Raw genomic sequence first — 21,500 nt, 5'->3', positions numbered from 1 at the left:
CTAGGTTATATTGCTGGCAAGTGGTAGACACACTATGTGAGCCCAGGTCAGTCTGGCTCTAAAAAACCTTGTTCTCTTCACTGTGCTGTAGTGCTTTCATTGAATCAGGTTGTTTCGTGTAGCAGAGATGTCAGTCGTTTTGTGAGAATGAAAACTTAGCTCTGAGCGGGAAAGGAAGGTGATTTGGAAGTGCCACGTGCTAGAGGAATTGGGTAAGGGAAAGGCAAATTGGGAAGAGCTCATTTGGCCAGTGATGCAGTAGAGAAGAGCTTTTGTTGACACGGGGAATGAACAGAGAGGTGACCGTCAAGCTTGGTCTATTCAGCAGTGTTGACTTGGCCTAGAACTGGCTCTGTAGAACATTCTCCATGCACATTTACTCTAGAAAATGATCTTTGTGAAGGCAGGGACATGACTTTCTTATTCTCATATTTGCCCTATGTGCCCAGTAGCTGTTAGATTAATGACGTCTCGTCTACTAAATTTTTAGAAGAAGAATCAGAATGAGGACTTAGGTATTGGATGACTGTGGGCTGATGTGCTTTTGCGATGTTTCCTGGGGGGTTGAGGATATCATCTGTTCCTTCTCTGGTGTGCTGTCTGGCTGGACCGGGGGCCTTGTGTGGCATTGCCAGTCAGAAGCTGTCCTCTGCCTCCCATTTGCTCGTCGCTAGCCTACGATGAGACTGGATAGGTCCCTGCAGGCTCTCATGGTCCTCCAAGCAAGAAGAGTGATAGCTGATTTGTGGTATCTACTATGTTCAGTTCCTGATTTTCCATGATACCTGGCTGTTTACCAAATTCTGCCCTAGAACTACCTCTCTTATGGCTAAATACAAGACAACAAATGAGGCAGTGATTGTGATAATTAGGTTTTATAGTTAGGTTTATTTGGGCAGGTTTATTTTGGTTGATATTATTTGTTCTCACTCACGCACACGTAGTTGATTTTCAGCACTTACTAAAGTGGAAGAAGGGACCAGACAGAGACAGGGACATTTGATGTCCTGACTCTCAAACTCATTCGGTCAACTGACCCTAAATCAAGAAGGGTAATGCCCTACATCTAGGCAGATTTATTCTGAAGTATGATTTCTAATCCAAACTTTTAGGTTCATTTTACTATTATGTGAAATGTCGAACTGGTTTTTGTCATTTCTTGGGTGACGTCAGGCCTTATCTCTTTGCTTCAGCGGATACCCCTGTGATCTCTGAGGAGAAAGGGCCCTGTTACCGACTTGTCAGTTCCGGAAGGCAGTGTATGCACCCCCTGTCTGTTCATCTCACCAAGCAGCTCTGCTGTTGTAGTGTGGGCAAGGCCTGGGGCCCACACTGTGAGAAATGTCCCCTTCCAGGCACAGGTAAGACATGCCCCACTGTGTGCTCACGTTCATTCCCGGCCACACAAGCACACAGGATGATTTGGGCAGCTTGGGTTATTTGTGGTTTCTGACTTTAAAATTAGTTATTAATAATGCGATGTGTTTTTATCCCTTTTGTAAAAACCATGAACATAGGACGTTGAATCAGTGGAGAAAATTACATGCAAAGAGCTTTTCCCATTTGTGTGTAACGTTAGACTTCCTTTTGGATGTTAAGAAAAGCCATTGCGTTTTACCCCTAGCTTCTAGGGCCCTAAGTCTGTTGTTTGAAAGTGTGGAGAGACCAGAAGGCCCTGTTGGACTTGCACTTTCCTGATGATTGCTCACTGCCTGCACAGCGGCTAGACCTGGTGCAGGTTAACTCTTTCACTCATGTATTGAACAGGTGCCTCTCAGGTCCTGTTAAGAACATTGTGCTTGATTTCTCCAGTTGGAAATGGAGAAAATTATATTCACTATGAATATAATTGAATGAATTTATGCTATGAAGATTAATAACTCAAGGGCAGATCCTGCCAAAGCTCCCATGAACTTCTGGGTGGGAGCTGAATATTAAGAAGTGATGATTCTTTATCCTTCAGTTGAGTACATAATGGCCTAATGCCCTGAAAGCATAAATTTATCTAAGTGCCTTGCTTATACCAGGGAGTCACCAACTTCTCAAGCAGGGTCAAGTAGAGTTAAAGAGAAGAGAAAGAAATATACCTGCAAATACTGGGCATGATATTATCAAAAAAGGAGTGGCCCCAATTTCACTGGCATGGGGTAGGCATAAAAAAAGTCTACTCAGTTTCTTGTTCCATAAGGTGCTTCCCACATAGGGAAGTGTATTAACTCTCACAGGGCCATTTAATGTCTTAAGCCTATAACTTGCACTGTTGCAGACAAGTTTTAAATATAAATTTAACTATCGTGAGCCACGTTTGTTGATGGCTAGGATCAGAAAGAACTGGTAAAGCAGAGACAGTATAATGTTGATGGTAGTTTGGTTTACTGGGTAACTTGACACATCTCCAGAAGGCCTTAGTATCCTCCTGTGGGATCTGATCCTCTCAGTATTAAAAAGTAATAATCAATTAAAGTCATGATCTTGATAATTCACAGACCCACTTTAAGTTCAATTTTGATAGCTTTTGTAACCCTTACATGAAGCATAAATCAAGACGGTAAATGTAACAGCGGAAGGCTTTTCCATAAAGTGCAGTAACTAAGTTTGAAAATAATATTAAAGATAAAATTTTGGCACTTAACCAGTTTTTGGATGTATGGTGATTTTCATAAGAGTAATGTTTAGTTCATTCATGCTTCAAATATTTGATAGAACAACATTTTTGCTAGAAACATCTATTCTTCCACATGAAAATTGTATTTCATAGTTAAACATAAGAGTGAGGTTCTACCGTTTAATGTGTGATCCTTAGAAAAACAAATTTTAGCATGTTTTAAGGAGTATTTGGGGGTTTTATTTTTACCGAGAGCTAATTTTAGGTCCAGAACATCAAGAGGAGATCTCTTGTTCAGTGGAAGTGAAAAGTGACTTATTTTGCTTTCAGTTTTAAAAGTAGAAATAAAAACGTTGACCATGAGCTCCTTGGTGTCTGCATTTGGTAACTTGCCTCCAGCGCTGACACCAAAGGGCTTAGGTGGATTGTTCCTCCTCGGGCCCCACACTGCCTTGCCTCTCTTGTCTCTCCCCTTGACTCATTCCTGGCGATTATGCGATGGAGGCTAGCAAATCACAGGTCCCCAGTCAACCTTTTTTTTTTTTTAAAGCATACAAAACCACCTTCCTGGCGGGAATAGCAGTTCCAGGGCATAGAATATTTCCTAGCCCTCAGGATAATTCAACCAGTTGGTCATGGTCAGGCTTTTGCTCACTTGTCATCCCTCTCCTTGAAAATACCTAATTCTAACTTGGTGTGTCCTTTTTTCCTTTATTTCTACCCGTCATCTCTTTAGCATGTGTATTTCGCTGGATTCCTTTTCACCATCCCGAGAATCTCTCTTCAAAGCCACTTGCCCTGTTTCAATCCTTCTTAACCAGCCTCCCCATATCAGCTGATAATCTCGATCCTGGCTGAGTCCTTTGGTTTCTTCAACTGGAAACAAATTAGGATGATTTCAACACCTCATTTCCCTCAGTAGTGATTTCTTTTTCTTTTTCAACCTTCTTGCTAGTCATTTAACTTAGATGTTACTGAGTTCCTGGTTAATAACTAGTGAAATTAGACCAAAGCAAGAGGGAACAGTCTGATTTTTGCTGATACTACACTCCCCCTGAGATATATATAATATATATAGTATGTTCTGTACCTAAAAATCTAATGTATTACATATATTTTATGTGTGTAATACATGATGTGATATAGAATATTAAATAGAAAATATGATATATATGCTATCTCCTAATTTATAGCTGACATATGTTAATATATATAAAATATGTGCTCTCTATATGCTATATATGCTATATATATATATAAAATTCTGATTGGGTAGGATAAGGAATTAACAGACGGAGAAATGTTTAGTAAAAGAAAGGGTTGGGTTTTTTCTGTAAATATGCAAGTTTGACAGAAATTCAAGCATTTTGCATCTGTTTTTGAAGTTTTTAAATGTAACTATATTAGTGATGATTTATTAAGAGATATTCATCATGCTGTTTTCCTCTGTATAAGTTTGCACTTTTAGACTTTTAAAAGGAATATTTTCCCATCCCAAATCTAGCTGCTTTTAAGGAAATCTGTCCTGGTGGAATGGGTTATACGGTATCTGGCGTTCATAGACGCAGGCCAATCCATCACCATGTAGGTAAAGGACCTGTATTTGTCAAGCCAAAGAACACTCAACCTGTTGCTAAAAGTACTCATCCTCCACCTCTCCCAGCCAAGGAAGAGCCAGTGGAGGCCCTGACCTTCTCCCGGGAACAGGGGCCAGGAGCGGCGGAGCCAGGAGGTGAGAGTGGAAATGGATCGCAGACCTAGCCATCTGTCTGTGGGTCTTTGCTTTGGTTTCCCTGCTTATAATCTCTAGAACAGGGGTTTTCAGCCTCGGTACTATTGACAATTTGGGGTGGATAGTTCTCTGATGTGAGGCGCTGCTCTGTGCATTGTAGTATGTTTAGCAACATCCTTGGCCTCTAACCTCTAGAAGCCAGTGGCACCCTCCCCTCCCAGATGCTACAACCAAAAAGGTGTCCAAGTATCACTAAGTGTCCCCTGAGGGCAGAATTACCCCTGATTGAGAACCACTGCTGCAGAGTAGTATGTACCTAGCAGGTGGCAGTATTCCACAGTCATCTCAGGACATTGTCTTGTGTTTGGGAGCTACTTTTTCTTGGTGTTTATTCCTGGAGAGTGATTCACATTTTTCAGGGAGTAGCCTGAATTCATTTCTGTGTCTACAGGGCCATTTAATAAATATGTATTTACTTTAAAAAATGGAATCCATAGACTTTAAAAAGTTAAAGCGTCAACTGAGCATCCATGAAATAGAGTCTCACAGGCAGTCAGGGATCAGGGGAAGCAAAATGAAGAAAGACAGGATCAATGAAAGAGATTTTGGAGATCACCTAGTGAAGTCTTTTAATTTACATTTTGAGAAACCAAGACTTAGAGCAACTGACTTGCAGATGTCATACAAAGAGTATGTGATATGACCAAAGAGCACATTTTTCCGAGGAAGTGGTTAAGGCCGTCTACTCCAGAGGGAGACTAGAGACAAGGGGCTTTGACTCTCTGGTTCGGAAAGAGGGATTATCTATCTCCATCTCTCCATAGAAACCAGCATGTCCAATACTTTGAATATCTTTGTCACGACAAAAGTGCTCACCCCAGATGGGAGGAACAAAAATCTTAGCTTTGTGTGGAATAGGTATTGGCTTTAATAAAGTTCCTGTTGGCCTTTCACACTTGATTCTTAGGTCAGAATTCAGGGTGTCCATTTATGGGTTTTGTGAGGGGAGAAGGTGCCCAGGCTAGTGAGGCACTGGGAGCTTGGCAAGGAAGAGAGGTCTCTTTTCAAGGCTCTGAACCTCTGTGTGTTCTAGCCTATTTTATTCCCCTCTCTCACTTGCTGCATTTCTCCTTGGTTAGGCAGACGAGGTAGGACCTCACCTAGAATTCACAGTGCTGGCCAGTTTGCTCTTGTGCACTTGGCCAGATGTTTGCACCTTCTCTGCCTTGGCAGAAGCAGGAGGAAATGGGCTGTGGTCCAGATTCTGCCTCAAGAGTTTCTTGGTGGTGGGTTAGACAGGACAGAAGGTTAGTTGACTTTTGCTAACCACAAGAACATTGCAGCAGTGGTAACAATCTGGTGCCCTGATTGGTTTTACAAGTTAATGCATCTACCTTTTATACTAATGTTTATAGAGACATTGACTCATGAGAAAAATCCCTGTGATTATTGATCTAAGGCTTAAGGACTAATTCTACATACTGATTTTTGAAAAGTGTTTCAAAATGGAAAAGGCATAATCACTCCCGCCACCACCCTATAATAATGTTGATGATGGTGTAACCTGTGATTTGTTCAACATACTGATGCTAATCTCTCATTGGATCTTGCTGGCTTGTCATTTTCTTCATGATCTTGTTAGCATATCTTCCTGAAAATGCTCACAGGGCTTCATTAAAGATCACTACGCGCTAAGAATGCAGCACCCTTCCTTTGGTCTCTTATTGAAATAGGGCGTTCTCTTTTAACAGTGACATCAGAAAGCATTTCAGAGGGTGGGAGGGAGGGAGACAAAGAGGGAAGGGATATGGGAACATATATATATGTATAACTGACTCACTCTGTTATAAAGCAGAAACTAACACACCATTGCAAAGCAATTATACCCCAATAAAGATGTTAAAAAAAAAAAAAAAAAGAAAGCATTTCAAACATTATTTATTATGTTAAGGATAAGTATAATGAATATGTTTGTTTTCCAAGGTGTGGGGAGTTCTACAAAATTGAGATTAGGCATGAAACAATGTACCAGGAAGTGTTGCCTCCTTTAACTTTTTTAGTTAGCAAGTGAGTTGGAAAGAACTTCATCACATCTGCTACCTGATCTCCTGTAATTGAGGAATGATATAGCACAGATACTTTTCCCCTGTCAGGCGCGTAAAATTCTCCAAAATGGTAGATGACCATAATTCTGCATTTGATTTAGTTTGATTCTTAATCCTGTTGGAGACATACTGAACTTTTGTTGCTTTTTAGAAAATGAAATATTATGTAGTGGACTGTCTTAAATTGTACTAATGTCCTTCTTTCTTTTTTGATTTTAGTGGCAACTGTACCTCCTGAGAAGGTAATTTATTCATTGTTTGCAAGTTGTCTTTTGTTACCTTCAAAATGACTTTCCTCTAGATTATGTGTGATTTTTTAAGACTTAAATACAGTAACGTGTCTATTATGCATTATTTGGTTTAAGGAAATATAGCATTCATTCATTCAATAAATATTTATTGAGCACCTACTGTATAACTGGCACTACTCTGAATGTTAGGAAAACAGTAGAGAACAAATCAGACAAAACTCCTTGTTCTCATGGAACATAAATCTAGGGAGAAAAAAACGATAGGACTGATGGGAATCAGGGGCTTAAATGAAATTCAAGGAGTCAGTTCATGGCCTGGACCATCTATGGAAAGAAAGGTTCTGACATGTTTATGTAATTGTGTATTCTCAGAGTGCATATATATACTGAATGATGTACTTCTTAGTTCAGCTAATATTTGACGTGCATGTTTGAGTTAAATTGGAGTAGGAGCAGAGCTTACCCTTGAAATTTATAATCAAATGCTGGGATATTGCTTCTTTAAAATTTTAGAGAAATTTTAATCTCTCTTTTTTTGGCACCAGAAAAAGGCTATGAATTGTGAGATTTATCAGTAGAAAATACTGGCATTTGCTGGAGCTCTGTCCTATTTATGTAATATTGTTCCTTGTCTGAATATTTCTTTATTGGTAACATGAAAATTAGGTAATTACTAAATGTTTATACTTTTGTGTAGTGTTCATTCAGTTGGCAAGAATGCAGTAATTATTAGGATTTAGATGGGTCGTATACATATGTGAATTATTATAAATAGTTTTTTAAATCTTTAGCTTATAAATAGGGGGATAGAATAACATAAGTGTTAAAAGTGCTGAAAGAATCCAGAAAAAAGGAACCATTTTAGACTGACAGCATCCAATAAGGAAACATGTTACATTATATTGACCCCCAAAGAAGTGCAACAGATATGCATATTTTACATGCATATTTGCAGCTCTTGGGTAGCATTTCCAAAGATCAGTGATGTACAGTAGTTTGCAATTTTGTTGATTTTGAATTTCGTTCTGGGTGATGAGTGGGAGGAATCCTTTAGCCCATGAGTGGGCCAGCCAGCTCCCTGACAGCCTCATCGTATCTGATTTTGTTCTCCTCTGTTTATGACTGAGTTTATGGTAACTCTCATAAAGGATCTGAAAGAGGGCCTGAGGATTTGCTTGTGTACTTTTCCTGCAGTTTACTTGGAGAGGAGGCAGTGGGGAAAATGCAGCCATAGGCTTTGTGGTCTTGACTTTTTGCAGAGGTCTCACAATATTAAAGATTGATGAAGAGAAAGCAGGGTGGTCCCTTGATGGGAAATTACGTGCGTATAGGTGCAGTGGAGGGAGGGGCCAGCAAGAGGTCAGTTAGGGGAGCAGGGGAGACTCCGTTAGAAAGAGAACTTCGTGCGGGGGGGGGGGGGGGGGGACGCTGCTTTGGAAGGCTTGGAACACCAAACTGCAGATGCAGTCGGTGGGGAAATACCCTCCTCCTCAACTGGACCGTACTTGTCAAGTGGAGAAGTGACATTGGTTAGGAAGTAGGAAGTCGGCCGCCCCATGCTGCTGGGGGTGGGGAGTCAAGGGGCAGGTGTGGAATTCTGTCTGTAAGCTGCGGGAGTGGACTCATAGCTGGTCATGGTCTGCTCCTTGCTAGCATTGACCATGGGCTGCAGGGGGTGGGCTGCAGTTGAGACTGACTGGGGTCACCTTTTAATAGATAATAGAAAAGCTAGTCTGTATTCTTAAGAAGAGGGGGAGACTCACCGGACAGGAAGCGTCTCCAAGACAGTCGGCGACCGGACGGCTCTAGGTGAGACAGAAGCCAAACAGGAGGAGGAAGTGGAGGGGTCAGCTTTTGACGAAAAGAGAAGCAGAGGAGCTGATAGAAATTGAGACTGATGGAACAGAGAAACCAGAGTGCACAGAAGAAAGCATTGTTGAACAAACCTACACTCCAGCTGAATGTGTAAGCCAGGCCATAGACATCAATGAGCCAATAGGCAATTTAAAGAAACTACTAGAACGAAGACTGCAGTGTTCTTTGGATGCTCATGAAATTTACCTGCAAGATATCCAGCTGGATCCAGAACGAAGTTTATTTGACCAAGGAGTAAAGACAGATGGACCTGTACAGCTTAGTGTACAGGTAATTTCTTACCAAGGAATTGAACCAAAGCTAAACATCCTGGAAATGGTTAAACCTGCAGAAACAGTTGAAGTAGTTATTGGTCCAGATGCCCAACATGCCGAAGCGCAAGCACATCTTGTTGAGGAAGCTCAGGTGGTAACTCGATGGCACAGAACACATTACAGCCATTTCAACACATTACAGCCATTTCAGATGAAACCTCGGAACAAGTGACGAGATGGGCTGCTGCTCTGGAAGGCTATAGGAAAAAGCAAGAACGTCTTGGGGTACCCTATGATCCCATACAGTGGTCCACAGACCAAGTCCTGCATTGGGTGGTTTGGGTAATGAAGGAATTCAGCATGACCGATTTCCGGAAGAGAACTCCGTAGTCTCAACCAAGAAGATTTTTTGCAGCGGGTTCCCCGGGGAGAAATTCTTTGGAGTCATCTGGAACTTCTTCGAAAATATGTATTGGCAAAGCCAAGAACAACAGATGAATGAGATAGCTACAGCTGATCAACCTGTGCAAATTATTCCAGCATCAGTGCAGTCTGCTGCACCAACAGCCATTAAAGCTATAAATAGCAGTGCAAAGGCAGCTAAAGTACAAGGAGCTCCAAGGATTTCAGAAGATAGAAGTTCACCTGGGAACAGAACAGGAAACAACGGCCAAATCCAACTGTGGCAGTTTTTGCTAGAACTGCTTACTGACAAGGATGCTCGAGACTGCATTTCTTGGCTTGGTGATGAAGGAGAATTTAAGCTAAATCAGCCCAAACTGGTTGCACAAAAATGGGGACAACGTAAAAATAAACCTACAGTGAACTATGAGAAACTTAGTCATTAAGGCATTAAGGTATCATTATGATGGGGACGTGATTTGTAAAGTTCAAGGCAAGAGAATTGTATACAAGTTTGTCTGTGACTTGAAGACTCTTATTGGATACAGTGCAGCAGAGTCGAACCGTTTGGTCACAGAATGTGAACAGAAGAAACTTGCAAAGACACAACTCCATGGAATTGCCCAGCCAGTCACAGCAGTAGCCCTGGCTACTGCGTCTCTGCAAACAGAAAAGGATAATTGAGCCCAGGACCTTTTGGGAGTCCAAGGTCTTTCTTAAATGTTAGAGCAGGTATTGCTCTTACCTTTATTACTGAATTTGAATCTTCTTTTATTTCTAGAGTGTACAGTCTGATGCATGATTTTTTAATAAATATTTCATACTCTTGTGAAAAAAAAAAAAAGAAGAGGGGGAAATGTGGGAAAAAGTAATAAGTGCTCAATGTTTCTAGAAGACGCATCACAGCAGGATTAACTGAGATGGGGAGAAAGAGGAAGCTTGAGAGGTCAATTAGATGACCACAGGAAACTGAGAATGAGAGAGTGAGTGCACACGAGGGTAGTGGGGGCTATGGATGTGGAAAAAGGTGAACAAATATAAGGAATAGTGGAAATGGGCAGGGCTTGGAATGAGGAATGAAAGGGGGGGTACTAAAAAGTGACTTTAAACCTGGACAGGTTAATGACTGTGGCGTTAATAGAAATGAAGAAGGTGGAATCAGAGCCTGGATGCTTTGGGGAAGGGATGGGTTTGAGGAATTTGTGGAATATCTAAATGGAGTTACCATGTAAGCACTCATGCCTACACAGTTGCGTCTTTGATAACATACTCAGGCAGGATATCTATTTTATCAAAAGCAGAAAAGGTGATAAGGTAAAAGGGAAACAGAGGCCAGGGGAGTGAGCTTTCTGGAAGATGACAGTGATTAAAGCAAGGAGTGCTTTAACCAGGAGTGGTGATGTGAGCGCTCAGGGCCCACAATGGTGTGAGTGAGGTCTCAGATCCTTACCTAGCCCGATTGTTCAGTCTGCAGGAGCCCTAAGGAGCTGTAACTGGAAACTGAACCCTGGGTGCCAGTCTGTTTCTTTGCTTCTGGCCCAGAGGACAGGAGTGGTCAACAGGATGTGTGAGGTGTTCCTCCAAGTCCCTATTTTTCTGTTGCTGTTTGACTACCAGTATTCTGAGAGGTGGAGGTGTAAAGTTACTGTAATGACTGACTGGCTTACTGTATTTTAATGTATTGTGTGTTCTTTGTTATGGCACACCTGTATCCATTACTTAATCTGCAAAGTGTGGCTGGTCATTTGGGCAGAAGCCACATGTGAATGAGGTGATGGTGGAGTTCTCCTCTGGGGTCAGTTTTGCCTTGTTCCAGACCAAACGTGGGCCCCTGAGGCAAGGCATTCGTTTAAAATATCTAAAGAGACCTTTTGCTTTGGGCCCCCGGGAAATGGGTGAGGGTGTGTGCACATATCAGCACTGCTGGGAAAACTCAAGGGCTTAGTATAGTAGCAGCACAGCAATGGTTCAGTTTTTTAAATTTCAAGCAATTGCCCAAGTTTTTGTGTACCTGTGATATTTGTTGCCTTTCTAAGAGTAAAATTTATAAAAATAGTAATATGTGGAAACTAAAAATTCCTACTTTCTGTTTTCCTCTTTTTTTCTTTTTAATACAACCATCTAGGAAATACCTTCATTGGATCAAGAGAAAACCAAACTTGAGCCTAGTCAACCCCAGCTCTCTCCAGGCATTTCCACTATTCATCTGCATCCGCAGTTTCCAGGTAGCCTGTGTTGATTTGTGCTGTTTGTAAGAGTACTCTGGATAAAAGAGTAAAATGAGGATTTTTTTGTGTCTTTGGTTTTAAAGTTTTAATCAGGAGAGTTCCTAAGTGAAGTAAAATGTGAAATACACTTATGTATATTAATATACTCATATAATGTTAGTGTAAGTATGGTACAGTCAATCCTTCTTTATCCGTGGTTTCACTTTCTGCGGTCAGCTGCAGCCCAAAAATATTAAATGGAAAATTCCAGAAGTAAACAATTCATACATTTTTAAATTGGTCATTGTTCTGAGTAGCATGATGAAATCTCGCGCCGTGCTGCTCCATCCTGCCTGGGCCATGAATCATCCCTTTGTCCAGTATCCATGCTCTATATGCTTCCTGCCCGTTAGTATAGGAAAAAACATAGTATATGTAGGGTTTGGTACTATCTGCGGTTTCAGACATCCACTGGGGAGGTCTTAGAACATATCCCCCTCAGATGAGGGGAGACTACTATATTATAAGTATTATAATGATAAAATTTTTTCACTATTTTCTGTGGTCAGGAGTAGTGTATATTATTAGAACATTATTGAGGTTCATCATTTGATGAAGGGTCATTTTTCTTGGCTTCCAAATTGCTCCCAGATATTCTTGCTAAATGTTGAAACCAGGGCTACAGGCTAATACCATGAGCTTTAGGGACCCATAGCTGTTCCTATATCCAAGAATTACTGTGGTATGTTGTTGGATTAAATTATGCTTGCATTTTGAAATGGGATCTCAGTGCACATAACAGCCTTTAATTTTCGTTTTATTCCCTCCTTCCTCATATAGTAGTGATTGAAAAAACATCACCTCCTGTGCCTGTGGAAGTAGCTCCTGAAGCTTCAACATCAAGCGCCAGCCAAGTCATTGCACCTACTCAAGTAACAGGTAGGTGCAGTATTGATGTCACAGAGCCCGTGGAGGAGACGTGGATATGAACTTCATCTTAAATGTAGCGTCAAAACTGTATCACATGTATCACAAGATTGCTCATGGCGGAGTTAGTCATAAGAGCAAATATTTGGAAAAAATCTAAATACTGTTTAAAGGAGGAATATGTTTAAACAAGTTATGGTACATATGCAGTGGAATATCACACAGCTATAAATGTTTTAAAAGTATTTAATGTTGTGAGGAGATGCTTATGGCAAAGTATTAAGAAATATAGAACACAGTGATTCCAATTTTATTTTTTAAATGTTTACAAACAGAAAAAGTTCATCACAGTGTTTAACCATCCCCAGTTGATAGGATCATGGATAACATGTATGCTCTCCAATATATTTTTATATATTTTAAAATTCTTTATAATAAATATATATTATTTTAATCATTAGTGACAAATTATAAAGATTTATCATAATTTGTAACCAACAGCCTAAAAGTTAATATCCTTAATGTATAGTGAGGTCTTATATATCAGCAGTAAAAATGCTGATAGAAAAATGGAACTAATGTAATCAGGTAATTCGTAGATAACATACCAAGAAACATATATGTAATAGGAAAGTTCAACTTTACGAGTAGTCAAAGAAATGCAAATTAAAATGAGAATTCTTTATTCTTAACAAATTAGTATTTAATTTTTACTAGAGTGAAATTGAGGCCCTCACGCATTGCTGAAAGGAATGTAAACTTAGTTCAGCCTTTCTGGAAAGCACAAACTGGCAATATGTGTCAAGAACTGTAAAAAATCTTCAAGACTTTTAAGTCAGTATCCCATACTAAAATAACTAGTATAAGGAAATAACGTCCCCGCAAACTGTTGTAATGGTTTATATAAATGGACACTTACCACAGCACCATGTATAATAGAGAAATAGAAAAAAAAAAAAAAACCTAAATATTTAACTATAGGGAAATAGATAATTATATCTACATTGAAACAGTATGCTACCATCAAATATTACAGTTTTTGAAGAATTTTTATTAAAATCTCTCAGAAAATGGTCACAAGATATTGTTAAATACAAGATGAAGTATATAAAAATGAAGGATACAATGTATTAAACCAAATATGTGTAGCTGATTCACTTTGCTGTACAGTAGAAACTAACACAACATTGTAGAGCAGCTATACTCCAATAAAAATTTAAGAACAAACAAAAAAACACAGGGATTTACTGTATAGCACAGGGAACTATATTCAATATCTTGTAATAACCTATAATGGAAAAGAATCTGAAGGAGAATATAAATATATGATTGAATATAAATATTAAAAAAAAGACATACATACTTTGAGAAAATGCTAGAAGAAAATACACCAGATATTAGCAGTGATTATTTTTTGTAGTGGGGTCTGAGAGGTTCGGGTGTTGTTTCATTTTAGAATTTTTTGTGTATTCCACATATACTTGTGTGGAAATACAGTATTATAATCAGAGAAAATATCACTAAGATGTATCACAACAGCTTAAGTTCCTGTCATTGCAGGATGAGGCTGGCAATGAGGTTGGCAGGAGAAGCTAATAGAGGAGTTTGCAGCCTCCCTTAGAATTTCATGTCTTCAGAAACATGACATGCATCATTTCCAATAGACATGTGCTTAATTAGTGGGACTGTGGCTTAATTAGTGGGTTAGATGTGTTAATTAGTGGGACTGTGGTGATCATTTCACAATGTATACATATTAAAATATCAAGTTGTGCACCTTAAATACATACAGCTTTTATATGTTTTAAAAAACCAAAAACTTTTACCCATTTTCTCAAAATTGTGGATGTAACTTCTCTTAGATACTTGAACTGATACAGCAGACTAGAAAGTGTTTTTAAAAAGCACCCCTGCCCCAAGGTGAAATGCAGTTGACTAAATAGTGCAGAGTCGCATCATGGACCCAGCAATGTGTTTTCACCTACTTCAGGGATACCCTCAAGGTGCAGCTGCACCCAGAGCCATGGTCTTCCCACGTGAATGCAGGGCAACTGCTCTTTGGTTTTACTATAAATACCGAGTAAAGTGTTATAGAAATGTTAGCTATTCTAAATATTTCTAGTGATACGGTGAAATGCTAGCGATTTTTTTTTTTTTTAGTGGCTGTGGCTAAAATTGTTATTCTCTGTTCTGAAGTCACATGTATGTCTACCCACTTTATTAATCCCATCTATGAGAGACTCTGCTATGCAGTGCAAGGCATACAAACATGTAATATACCATCTTGGTCAGCGAGGATCTTCTCATTGTTTATGTCAGCATTAAAAAGAAAAATTGCAGTCTGTCAGTGCAAAAGTTCTTTCAAGTACTGTTTCCATTTTCCAATGTGAAGACATACTTTTGTGCCTTTTTTTTTTTTTAAAGAAGATGTTGGGGGTAGGAGTTAATTAATTAATTAATTGATTGATTTTTTTGCTGTGTTCGGTCTTCGTTTCTGTGCGAGGGCTTTCTCTAGTTGTGGCAAGCGGGCGCCACTCTTCATCGCGGTGCGCGGGCCTCTCACCATTGCGGCCTCTCTTGTTGCGGAGCACAGGCTCCAGACGCGCAGGCTCAGTAGTTGTGGCTCACGGGCCTAGTCGCTCCGCGGCACGTGGGATCTTCCCAGACCAGGGCTCGAACCCGTGTTCCCTGCATTGGCAGGCAGATTCTCAACCACTGCGCCACCAGGGAAGCCCTTTTGTGCCTTTTTAACAATGGCTGACTTCAACCGTCGGACTTCTTGCAAACTAGCTTTGTAGAGGTTAAGTTTGGCTAGATAAAGGTAGTTTCATCATTTAAATGCAGGCCTGTGAGGAATAATACATTGCAGTTACTCAGCTTCAACTGAACTGCGGAGCTGATTGAAAAAAATGAAAGTAGCTGTGCTATATGAAGTTGTTAGAAGACAGCTTAATTTGAGTTTGGCAGAGATACAGGGCTAACATCTGCTATCACATGTTTGAAGCACAAATATTTCCTTCCAGGAAACAAGTGACATTGAAATTTTATTTTCATGCGGCATTTGTAGGTGCTCCGACTTTATATAGTAAAAGAATCTTTCTAAAACAATCCATGGGGAGAACATTGTAAATATCTTTGAATTTAAATGGCTTGCAATTTTTGGAGGCATACTACATGATCTGTAATCTACACTAGAACAAGAGGACTGTTTTGTATCAAATTTAATTGAAATCAAAATACAGATGTTCCCATTGGTTTTGATAAGAGAGCCAAACTTGTAGATTGAAGGAGCAATCTGATCATTTCTTTCTGAAACATTAGGCAGTGTTTTTTTTGTTTTGTTTTGTTTTGTTTTCTTTCCCCTAGAACACAAAGGAGGTAGATGTCTGTCACTCTTAGTTTCATCCATAAATTGAAGAAAGGAATAGAGTAATAAGTAGGTGCCTAAAATAAACAAAATGAGCTCCACATTGCTCCACGATGCTATCTTTATGATGGTGAGATTGGAAGTAGCCTTTGCAGATTTCATCAGACTCACTCTGACTTGCAATAATTATAAAGTGAGCCACATATTTGCAGGGAATAAGTGTGATACTTTCCACTCTCAGCAGCTCAGTTGGTGGTTTGCAATATTATTGGTATACTGTTTCCAAATAAATGATACATTTCAGCATATAAATTCTTGATTTAGCATAGTATCTTAATAGCTCAAGGATAGGTTGGAAAATCAAACCTTTATTTCTCTGGCGAGTATTTACAAAGTGGAAACATCTGCTTCAGTTGTTGTGGGACAGTTTATGCTCTTTGTGGGGCAGTTAGGAAGCCAGGGCATTTCTGTAAACCTTTCCATGAGTTGACATTTGATGCCTTCCTCCAGCTCTTCCTAAACTTTCTCCATGGCCCTTGCAGAACAGCCAGAAATTATTCGTTGACTTTCATGACTGCTTTGTGTAAACCTTTGTAATCATCATGGCCCAAACATTATAACAACTGTTTTGCTCATTGGATCTTTGCCAGAACTCAGAAATGACCACTTTATAAAAACCTTTGTCCCTGAAGCATATTACCAGTATCATGACAGCCTCAATAAACTATGTATGCTAATGGAAGGTGAACTTTTTTCCATGTTAACTCATCATGCTTTAATATTTCCAGCTCTGTTTATTTATTTATTTTGAGTAATCACATGATGAGGAAAAAAGCTAAAGGTCAGCATACTCATTTTCATATTTTGTCAAAAGCTCTTTTTCATTTAATTCTTAAAAATAAAGACACCGGGCTTCCCTGGTGGCGCAGTGGTTGAGAGTCCGCCTGCCGATGCAGGGGACGTGGGTTCGTGCCCCGGTCCGGGAAGATCCCACGTGCTGCGGAGCGGCTGGGCCCGTGAGCCATGGCCGCTGAGCCTGCGCGTCCGGAGCCTGTGCTCTGCGAGGGGAGAGGCCGCAACAGTGAGAGGCCCGCATACCGCAAAAGAAATAAAAAATAAATAAAGACACCAAACTCTTAAATCCACCACTGGCCTTTTTGCCGGGATAAATAGAGCATTTGGTTTTCCACTGGCTTTTGGTCATGGCTCTTCTTCCAAATTCTAAACGGGCTCCCGGGAAAGAAACAGTAAGGTCCTTGGCCCAGTGCAGGTAAAGCTGCTTCAGGGGCCACATGTAGTAGGAAAGCATAGGGCTGTCCTGCAAACCCGGGGAAATGTGATAGGTGTAATGAAGGAGGACACCTGGAAGAGTCCAGTGAGAGCAGTCTCTTGATCTCTGGGAAACCAAACATGCTTTAGAAGAGAAGATATTATCATTAACCAGAGTGCCCGGGAGGCCAGTAATTAGTGCTTCCTGTACGAGGCTTTGCCATATTCCCAGTGCTTGTGTTGACGCTATCAGCATGTACAGGGAAATGTATGTTTTGACCTGAACTGATCCTTTCCATGGGAACAGGCTCACAAGCCTGTGTGTGAGTGACCTCTTAGAAAAATGTAAAGCGTAATGTCTGTGCCCCACAAAACACAGAGAAAGCCAGCAGCTTTTTTTCAGTTTTAAGACAATACCCTCAGGACTTGGCTTTCTGTATAGCTTATATGTGATCAAGAATGAAAGCGGGGCTTCCCTGGTGGCGCAGTGGTTGAGAGTCCGCCTGCCGATGCAGGGGACACGGGTTCATGCCCCAGTCCAGGAAGATCCCACGTGCTGCAGAGCAGCTGGGCCCGTGAGCCATGGCCGCTGAGCCTGCGCGTCCGGAGCCTGTGCCCCGCAACGGGAGAAGCCACAACAGTGAGAGGCCCGCGTACCGCAAAAAAAAAAAAAAAAAAAAAAAAAAAAAAAAAAAAAAAAAGAATGAAAGCGTAACAGACAAGGAGGGAAAGCATGGGAAGAGGTGATAGGAGACATGTTCTTACAGTTTTAAAATAGGAGTAGCAGTAATTTACTTTTTACCTTAAAAATGGTATTGATCAGTTTTTTTGGTTCTTTTTTTTTTTTTTTGAGATGTGGTTGACATAACATTATATAAGTTTAAGGTATACAGTGTGTTGGTTTGATACATTCGTATATTGCGCTATGATTACTACAAAAGCATTAGCTAACACCTTTATCATGTCACATACTTTTCCTTTTTGTGTGCTGAGAACAGTTAAGATTTAATCTCTTAGCAACATTGAAATTTATAATACAGTATTGTTGACTATAATCTGGTAAATTTTTTGATGAGTAGTAAAGAAAAAGCAGAGGTGTTTCGAAGTTGTTATGGCTTTCTTTCTTTGTTTAATTTAGAAGGGTGGAATCCTAACAAATGGATAAAAGGTATCTCTGAGGACAAACTGATAAGTTACATTCATCACTCCTATATTAAAAAAAAAAAAATGGGGCAAACAGTGTAGAAATCAAGTATACGTAGTAAACGTCCCTTCGCTTCTTTGATGTATCTCTTAGTACCCTCTAGTGGTGTCAGAGTAACATTTTCTTACATATGTTAGTACCAACGGGGATCAACATTTTCAAGTTGCATCTTTATATACTTAAGCTGAGGTAATCAACTAAAAGTCCTCAAACTTTCCTCATAACTATTTCAACCTCACAGCTTCCATTTAAGATACTAGATTGGAAGGAAAGGCTATTATTATTCATTTCTTAAGACTAAGGAATTAAAATTCTTAACCATTTCTCCTATCTTAGAGCTGACTTAAGAAGAAAAGATCTAAATATTGGCACACTGGTATAGAAATGTATGTCATCTGAATTAAGCATCACATATTTTTGAAGACTTTTGTTCACACATGTAAAAAAATCCATCCTAAAGCTATGCCTGAATAAGGACAAATAAATATTTGGTAATCAACAAATTGGTATGTGTGGGGCTGGGGGTGGGGCAATGAGTACTGATCAAACCTTTCCTGAAAACTCCAGATGTACAGCCTTTTAATTCTGAATTCTTGTTCCTAGTATATTAAGTCATCTTCTAATTTTTCTTTTTGCAAATCTGATCAATATGTCTTTTCTGTTTTAAGAAAATGGCAGGTAAGAACATAATGGAAATAATTACAAAGAAAATCAAGAAATCTAAATAGCAGTAATTTTCAAAGAAGGCATCTACCTACATTAAGAATAGCTGGTTAAAGATGTGCTTCTCACACTATTCTACTAAAGAATTCTTATAAACAGAGCAGGGAGTGCTTACCTGAGGGTCTAGGAGTAGAACCTGGAGATTACCTTTTCTACCTTCAGATTTTTGTGGCACATAGAAATAATAATTTTTTAAGAAAGACTTTTCTGATTATAGAAGTAATCATACCTGTTCATTGTAGAAATTTTGAAAAATACAGAAAAATATAGACAATACAAATCCCTGTAATTGTAACACTTATTTCCTTCCAGTCTTCTTTTCTGTGTATAAAATAATTTTGATCATATCCTATATTATAATTTGTGCCTAACTATATTTTCTTAACAAATAAGCATTATCCTATCCTGTTAATGATTATATAATGATCTATGCTATGTATGTATCATAATTCATTGTTTTATGTTGTTAGTATCAGTCACTTAAGTCTAGGCAATCATGTTAATCACCCATGTTTTTTAGCCTTTTGGATTATTTTTTCTGTAATTTGATATTATACTGACTATAAACAATCTATTTTTCTGAGAGTGAATTAGCATAAATAGGCTCACTAAAGGTATAAGTAACTTGTAAATGTGCGGTTTTTTCATAATCCAAGTGATTTGGTGCAAAATACTGCAGCTCTGTAGTCATATGCGTCCTTATAAAGCCTAGCAACTTTTCAAATGACTTGCATCGATTGTCTTAAAATCATAGCACAGTGAATAACACTTGATGAAAAATGAATGTGGTTTGGGTTTTGGAGAGCAACCTCAACCCCAACTTAGGTCATTTCCATAGTGAATTTTTGTTAAAACACTGTTTTTCACATCTTTCTTCAGAATTCACAGTGGGTTATTGGTGACAGTAGCATAACTGTTTTTCTTTTCCTTCAAACCATAGATTGCTCTAACAAAGGTGTGATTTAGCTTGTCATGCTTGAGGCCCCGTCTTCATCCACTGGGCCACTTGGGCTCATCCATGGTCTCATCTGTTTTAAGCATTGTTTATTACGTGATGACAGTGAGATAATAGCCCAAGGTAGTTATTATGAATGTGCTGTTTCTTTGTTATCTATTCTTAAATGACTTCAATAGGAACAACCACAGTAATCAGTAATAATGGCTAACTTTTTTAAAATTTTATTTATTTTTATTTTTGGCCGCGTTGGGTCTTCGTTGCTGCGCGCGGGCTTTCTCTAGTTGCGGCGAGTGGGGGCTACTCTTCGTTGCCGTGGGTGCTCATTGTGGTGGCTTCTCTTGTTGCAGAGCAAAGGATCTAGGTGCACAGGCTTCAGTAGTCGCAGCACGCGGGCTCAGTAGTTATGGCTCACGGGCTTAGTTACTCCGCGGCATGTGGGATCTTCCCGGACCAGGGCTCGTACTTGTGTCCCCTGCATTGGCAGGCGGGTTCTTAACCACTGCGCCACCAGGGAAGCCCAATAATGACTAACTTTTATTGAGCACATATAATGTGCCAGGCATTGAGCTACATGCATTATTTAGGTTAACTCTTTAGAACTTCACGCTCTGAAGTTGGTGCTCTGATAATTCTTTTACACAGACAGAAAAGTGAGGCTTAGATTGTTTAAGTAACTTGCTCTTTGTTACAGAGCTAAGAAAGGGCAGCGAGGTTGGTACCTGTACTGTCCTCCAAGGCTGGGCTTCTGACCACCAGCTGTGCCCCCCGCCCCCCACTATTCTATTATACATTCTTACAAAGGTCATTGAAATCAACAGACTGTCTTGGAGTAATTCATCTCAGGTCACCTTTGAGTCCTCAGGTCCTCTTGGTAATAAAACACGCTGTGATGACCTTCACCCACTGGGAGCTCCTCTCACCTTGCCCTGACCACGGCCTTGTCTGTGAGTGGAGTGAGGACTTGGGGCTCATCTTCTCAGGCTTCATAGAAGAAACCAGTCTCATGCAGGAATCAGGAGGAAAGTGAGGGAGGAATTGAGCAGAGAAGATTTGGAAGAAGACTCTGTACTAGTGTAAATAAAATATGCTCCTGTTGAAATTGGCAAGTGAAGAGTAAGTTACATCCAGAAGTTCTGCTTTGATTAGAAGTGGTAAATCTTTCTGGAGAATTAATGAGAAATTTGGAAGGAGGTTGAATATAGTTTTTGGAACTTGAATTTGGCCTGCTAACAAATAGAAAGTTACCATCTATTTCTTATCAGGAGAAATCATGTGATTAGTCCATCATTCAAAATGAACTGGAGTGGATAGAAACTCGTTGATGGGCCATCTTGGAAATTCACAGTTGACTATAATGTTTTAACATGGCCTCTTTCTGAATTTCCACCTTCTCCAGTTCATCTTAGAAGTTGTTTCGTTAAGAATTATTGATGACCTTGGCTGGGACTGACTGATCAATTATGAAATGATGATCATCGGTAATCAAATGAATTTATACTTGATTTTAGAATATAAAATTTTGTTTTCTAATTGCATACCTGGCAATAAGGTAATCAGGAAACACAAGTAATGGTTTGCAAGTAGCAATGGAATCTATGTTTATATCTGTTTTTCCCTACAT

General features: G+C 39.6%; 1 protein-coding gene and 1 pseudogene across 4 annotated transcripts in view; both read left to right on the top strand.

The window, feature by feature from the left end:
- Nucleotides 1-21,500, top strand: part of LTBP1 (latent transforming growth factor beta binding protein 1) — a 437,031-nt gene that overhangs the window by 288,928 nt on the left and 126,603 nt on the right. For 2 of the 4 annotated variants that reach the window (XM_007450947.1, XM_007450948.1), the window contains 5 exons: nt 1,194-1,361; nt 4,110-4,337; nt 6,662-6,684; nt 11,350-11,449; nt 12,272-12,370. In XM_007450947.1, coding sequence (XP_007451009.1) covers nt 1,194-1,361; nt 4,110-4,337; nt 6,662-6,684; nt 11,350-11,449; nt 12,272-12,370 — 618 coding nt within the window. The remainder of the gene's footprint in view (nt 1-1,193; nt 1,362-4,109; nt 4,338-6,661; nt 6,685-11,349; nt 11,450-12,271; nt 12,371-21,500) is intronic. The other 2 variants (XM_007450950.1, XM_007450949.1) reach the window with 1 other exon arrangement.
- On the top strand, nt 7,726-9,908 carry LOC103075424 (GA-binding protein alpha chain pseudogene; annotated as a pseudogene).

Source organism: Lipotes vexillifer, unplaced genomic scaffold (genome assembly GCF_000442215.2).
Source record: "Lipotes vexillifer unplaced genomic scaffold, Lipotes_vexillifer_v1.1 scaffold776, whole genome shotgun sequence".
Taxonomy (NCBI): domain Eukaryota; kingdom Metazoa; phylum Chordata; class Mammalia; order Artiodactyla; family Lipotidae; genus Lipotes; species Lipotes vexillifer.
Note: the sequence above shows the minus strand (reverse complement) of the source record. Positions and strands in the feature narration are given on the sequence as shown.